The 6,194-nt window shown below is 35.7% G+C and overlaps 1 protein-coding gene across 1 annotated transcript; it reads left to right on the top strand.

The window, feature by feature from the left end:
• The first annotated feature begins 3,227 nt into the window (after positions 1-3,227).
• On the top strand, positions 3,228-4,150 carry LOC141631961 (uncharacterized). Its single transcript, XM_074444561.1, has 2 exons — positions 3,228-3,552; positions 3,651-4,150. Exons 1-2 carry the CDS (start codon positions 3,228-3,230, stop codon positions 4,148-4,150), a joined length of 825 nt encoding a protein of 274 aa, XP_074300662.1.
• The last annotated feature ends 2,044 nt before the right edge of the window (positions 4,151-6,194 follow it).

Below are 6,194 nucleotides of genomic sequence, written 5' to 3'. Positions count from 1 at the left end.
CCATTTTATTCAATATTTCCCTCCATAACTTTTCTCCATTACTTCCCATGTATAATCTACTAATCCCTCAATTTTATTTCATTAATTTCCCTTAATTCGGACAACAATTATGAATAATTAAGGAAAAAAAAGAGGGTGAAGGATCCGGACAACAATTATGAATAATTAAGGGGGGGAAAAGGAGGGTGAAGGATTTTGGAGGATTAATGAAATAAAATTAAGGGATTAGTAGATTATATAGGGGAAGTAATTGAGGGAAATATTGAATAAATTGGGGAGAATAAAGAAAAAAAAAAGGAAAAATCATGTTGGCAATTCCATGTTGGCACTTAACGGCAAAACTGACGGTTTAGGGTAGATTGGCTATAGATGAGAATAACTAACTAAGTTTAAGGGTACAATTGGGAAAGTGGCAGACGCAGGGGTACAGTTGAGAAAAGTGAAAATCAGAGGGGCACAGATAGGAAAAACCTTTTTTTTTATGACAACAATAGTAAAGAGGGGTATTTACACAGCAAATAAATACTCGCATGAATTGATGGTGGAAGACGAAAAAGGAGCTACTAAACTGAGTAACGCCCGCATCCGAGTTGAAGAAAAGTCCCTAATTTAATATGAAGCAAATTACTGGAATTGAAGAGGAGGCGTTTTATGGGTTCATATTTCTACTTATATAAACTCAGATTATACTCCCAGACGATAAAGAACCACGACACGAAGACGAGAAGAGGAGACGGAGCAGTTCGAGGGTATCTTCAGTCCGATTTCTATCCGATTTTCATGAGCTTCTCTAATCTTTCCTTTATATTTACTACTATTATGTTTCGTTTAGAGTAATTCGTCAATAGGAGTATGTAATTGACTATATGGTATTGTGGTTTATGAGATTAGTTCTTGTTTTGAATGATTAATTAGCCTTCTGGGTATCTATTCAAGGTTCGTAATTTGACTTTCAAATTCGTGTTTGGTTTGGCCATCTAAGTTATTTTCATGAATCTATTGTCAAATTGATAGTAGTTTTGATTAGGTTGCAGCTTACTGGTCTAATCTTATTCGCTAGAATCTTGTTTAATAATTCTGTCATAGAGTTGCAGCTTACTGGTTCTGTAAGACTTAATTGATTGGTAATCTTAATGCGACTGAATTTGTTGATTTGATGCGTGCTTACATGGTTGAGTTGATATAATTTGGTTAGGATTAACCTTGCGTGGATTAACGGGGTTTAACGAGTAAGAATGTTAAAACTGGTAATTTGCTTGCTTACAAGGGATTAACTAGTTAACCAATCTTTCCGATGACTAATTAAGTGAATCAATGATTGACCTAATATCTATAGAAAATCACATACCTCGTATTCATTCGCAAATAGAGTTTCTAATTCTTAATTTATATCCGTCTTTAGCTGAGTTTAGTATACAAAACAACCCCTCATACAAACCCCCCCATTTCTTTACTGTTTAGTTACATATATACTATTAATAGCAATCTTAGATAATAAAAATTAGTCCATGTGGGTTCGACCCTTACTTACCCTACTACTAGTTAGTTAGAGTTTGTGAGTGACTTATAAATTTAATTTTGACTGCGGAAACGACACCCATCAAATTTTGGCGCCGTTGCCGGGGACTGATTGTTTATTATCTTAGATTATAGTTTAGTTAGTTAAGTTATTTCATTGTTTTATATACACTTGTCAATTTCTGTGCGTAGGTATCATTTGCAATACTCGACAAGGCTGAAGCAGCTGAAAAGAGTGTGAGGGAGCAATTATTTCCTGGTGTATGAACACTCGCCTAACTAAAGGAGAGCTGTTGTATGATCCAGAAATTGAACGGAATGCACGGAGACTTAGAAAGGAATTTCGAGAGAAGCAGCAAGAAGAAAAAATCTACTTGGAAATTCTGTTTTCAGAAGAAGAAATGGCAAGAGAAAGAACTTTGAAAGAGTTATCTGCACCAACTTTGGGGACGCAGCCACTGAGCATCGTTTTCCCAGAATTGGAGAAACCTCTCAAGCTAAATTCAGGTTTTATCAATCTTTTAACTAAATTTTATTGTCGTGCCAATGAAAATCCTCAGCGTCATTTGCAAGAATTTATTGTTGTGTGCTCAAGTATGCAAATTGACGGTGTTGAACAAGACCAAATTCAATTACGTGCTTTTCCTTTTTTCTTTGGTTGATGCTGCCAAAGATTGGCTTTATTATTTACCAGCTGGTTCTATTACAACATGGGCTTTATTAGAAAATGATTTCCTTGAAAAGTTTTTGCCTGCCAGTAGAGTTAGGGGCGATTCTAGGACTTGATCATAGGGGGTGCAAGTTTAACAATGATTTCGGCACCGGTAAGTCGGAAACTAAAGTTTAAATACAAAAATTCGCGAGGATAAAGTAAAACACTAAATTAAAATAAAATTGGGTCCAAATAATGAGTAGTCTAATAATATGAGATTTTTCTTTATGTTAAACGCAATAGATAGTTGAGTACATACTATTTTATCGTAACTAAATAAATACGAGGATTTTATTTAGTTGAAAATAAATTTAATGCTAAATTTATAATTTATGCAATTATATAAAAATTGATAAAACTACCAAAAAATAATAGAACGAATTTATAACTAACACAATTTTGAAAATAAAAAACTAAACTAAGCATTAAAAACACAATTTATAACCAAATGAGATAAAAGTGAAAAAATGACTCCCTTAGGGATCGAACTTAAGACCATCAGATTGAAAGTTAAGTATCCAACCACTAAACAATTGATGTTCCTTATTAAAACAAACTTCTACCTATTTCTGAACAAAGGGGTGCAGGTGCATCCCCTGCACCCATCAAAACCGCCAGTGAGTAGAGTAGGAGCTATTAGGAAAGAAATTTGTAGTATTAAACAGAAATCTGACGACTCTTTATATGAGTATCGTGAAAGATTTGATAGATTATGTGCTTCTTGTCCGCAACACCAGATAAGTAATGGGCTGTTAATTCAATATTTTTATGATGGTTTGTCACCTAAGGATAAGAGTATTATTGATGCTGCTAGTGGGGGTGTGTTAATGAATAAAACTGCCATTAAGGCTAAACAACTCATTTGATAACATGGCTCTTAATTCCCAGCAATATAGTTCAAGAGAGGATGTTAAAGGAGTTAATGGGATAGATTTGAGTTCTATAAAGAATGAGTTGCAGGAAAATTCACAAAAAATCGCCACATTTAACCATTTTAATGTCTAAGCTGGTTTCTAACAACTCTCATGCCAATGTGTCTTATGCTGTGAGTGATAGTTCTCATGTTCATGCTGAAGATGTGAATGCTATGAATGGTTTTCCTAATTCTTTTCAAAAGAAATATGACCCATTTTCGGCTACATATAACGAGGGATGGAGGGATCACCCAAAGCTTAAGTATGGACCACCTAGGCCTAACCAATCCTATGGGGCGCCTAGACCTTTAGTTCCGAACAGTTCAGCCCAGAACCCTCACACCAGTCCATCCTTGGAAGATATGCTGAAACAGTTGGCCACTCAAATTGGCCAAGTTCATTCTCAGGGTACTCAATGCCAGCAGAAGATGCTCATTTGCACCAATTAGATACCCAAATAAGTCAAATGTGCACCTATTCGAGTAATATCGAGTCCAAACTTTCAGGTTCTCTTCCCTCTCAACCTTTACCTAATCCTAAAGATAGAATTTTTTCAATACGACTGAAAGGGGGAGATGATTTGGAGGCTTTACCATTTGAAACTGAGGGTGCTAACTTATCTAAAACTGTGGTGAAGGAAAAGAAAATTCCCTTAGCTGTTGGACTCAGTTTGGTGCCCAAATATGCTACACTTTTTATAGAATTTATGGATGCTCATAATCTAAGTGTGGGGGAATATGCTGAAATTCCCCATTGTTCTTTTAGTATTCCTTGTGGTATAGGAGCATTTCATTACGGAGATTGTTTGTTGGACTTGGGTGCTGCTGTTAATACTATGCCATCACATATCTATGAATCTTATGAGTTTGGTCCTTTGTCAAACACTTTTTCCATTCTTGAGTTAGGTGATGGTAGCATAATACATCCACTTGGAATTTTGGAGAACATTAATATTAAACTAGGAGACCTTGAGTTTGCGACTGATTTTTATATTACTGAATCTTAATCATTCATTCCCTATTATTCTAGGGAAGCCATTCTTGAGGACTTCTTGAGCTATAATTGATGTTGCTAAGAGTGAGGTTACTGTAAGATGTGCTAAACAGAAGTTGCGAATTAATTTTTATGATATCTGCCGGAATCCCTATATCATTGAGCAGAATTATTCAATTTGGAGGATTATTGTTTGGAAGTGCTTAGGGTTAATGTCATTGAGATATTATTGGATGAGATGGTTCAAAATTCTGGTTTAGAGAAGTTGTTTGAGTTGGCTGTGAATGAACTGATTGATATTTGAGGTTATCCAAAGTATGTCGAGCCACGACTTTAAATAAGGCGCTTCTTGGGAGGCAACCCAAGCTTATGTTTTTATTGTTTTCATGTTTGTTAATTCTTATATGCTTTATTAGTTACATAGTGGAGTCGGCTTAAGTGCCTCCCCCCTGAGTTTCGCAACCTTTCTAGGGGGATGTTCAAGTGTCGGTTGCACAAAAAAAATTAGAATAAGTAAAGAATAAAATTGCCGCTACTTTTCTAGGTATTTATTTTTTCCTCCATATTTCACTTGTCTTGGTTGAGTGTTTAATTTTACAGGTATCCGAACATAAGTGGCTGATGTTTGGTTACAACTTGAATGATAATGCGATAACAAGGACTACTGGTAAATGGTCAGAAGTTAAACTAATCTTACTTTGGGGCTGCAACATTCACCAAAGAGCACCTCTTTCTCAAGCTGTGCTACTGTTATTGCCATAGAAATGGAGCATCTTGCTGTGACTGCTCATTTGAATCCGCTAAGTGCCTCTTTCCCTCCTATTCTTATTATATTATATGCTAAACTTTTCATCTCGATGTCCATTTCGACATCGAGGACGATGTCGAGTTGAAGTGTGGGGGGAGAGGTAAAAGCTCTGTTAATTTTTTTAAAAAAATTGTGCTGAAACTTGTGTTTTTTGATGCTGGAAGTGGAGTTGGCAGGTGGCCATTGGTCGTTAATGTGTTTTACAGGTTTTAAAATTTTTGGATATGTCTACTTTTAGGGGAGATGCTGTCAAAATCTTGCCAGAATTAGTGCTTGATGGAAGTAATAAACCTGTGTTCTTATTAGATTAACTAGAGAAGGGAAGTCGACGATAAACTCTAATCTAACATGTTTTCAAAAATTTAATTATTACTTTAGCTTTACTAACAAAAAAAATTAATTTGAAGTCGTGTATACGAGAGTTTTTTCCTCCCGATTGAACTTGGATTGATTAATTTTTCTTAACATATGTGTTTTAAGTCTCTTTCAAATTTAAACTACAAGTAAACTATAAAGAATAGCATTGAATTTGGCTACCTTTATTACACTTTTAATTGACTCTAGAGTGTGGGAGCGTATGCCGGTCTTATTACCCAATTTACTTTCGTAGGTGACTCCTAATTAGGGCTTCAGGGAGATTACTTGACATAGATCCAATCCGGTGCCCGAGTAATTAGATCCTTAAGGGAACCTAGTCAATGTACTAGGAGAATGCCTAATGACTTGTCCGGATGGGCGGGATCCATTGGTCGAAAACTCGCTACAAGGGTCATTGGATAGATTGCCAAGTCTGGAAAGTTGAAAGTTGCTGGAAAGTTGAAAGTGTTTGGATAGTTGAACAATTGTGACAAATGAAAGTGTGAATCCTTGTTATTGTATTATGGTGGTAGTTTTATTGAGGGACGGGTACACTTGAATGCTCGGGAGAACGATCCTCGTACTACACTTGTACATAAAGTAAATACCCTTCCTCTAAGGCCTTAAATTGCTGAAACCCTCCTCTACGAGTCAATACACTTGCACACGAGCACAAAGGTAGTTAAACCAAGTGTGAAGGATAAAAAGTTCGTTTCTAATTTTAATTTAGAAGCGGTTTAAAACATTTTATGTTGTCTAATTAATCGGTTGTATAGTTTGTAGTAGAGGAAGAACTTAGTATATGTTACTTGCTAATCTAACTTCAAATGTTTTCAATAACTTCACTTGACTTACTGTGGACATAGCTACCTACACGGCAGGACAATCTGTG

The sequence above is a fragment of the Silene latifolia genome, chromosome Y (assembly GCF_048544455.1).
Source record: "Silene latifolia isolate original U9 population chromosome Y, ASM4854445v1, whole genome shotgun sequence".
Taxonomy (NCBI): Eukaryota; Viridiplantae; Streptophyta; class Magnoliopsida; order Caryophyllales; family Caryophyllaceae; genus Silene; species Silene latifolia.
The sequence above is the reverse complement of the archived record's forward strand: the minus strand, read 5'-3'. Positions and strand labels throughout refer to the sequence as shown.

What these genes read in the sequence shown, in the direction of transcription:
- LOC141631961 (XM_074444561.1), top strand. Translation starts at nt 3,228, where the DNA reads ATGTCTAAGCTGGTTTCTAACAACTCTCATGCCAATGTGTCTTATGCT. An exon ending in TGGCCAAGTTCATTCTCAGG is followed by an intron (nt 3,553 to 3,650) that starts GTACTCAATGCC and finishes CCAAACTTTCAG; the next exon opens with GTTCTCTTCCCTCTCAACCT.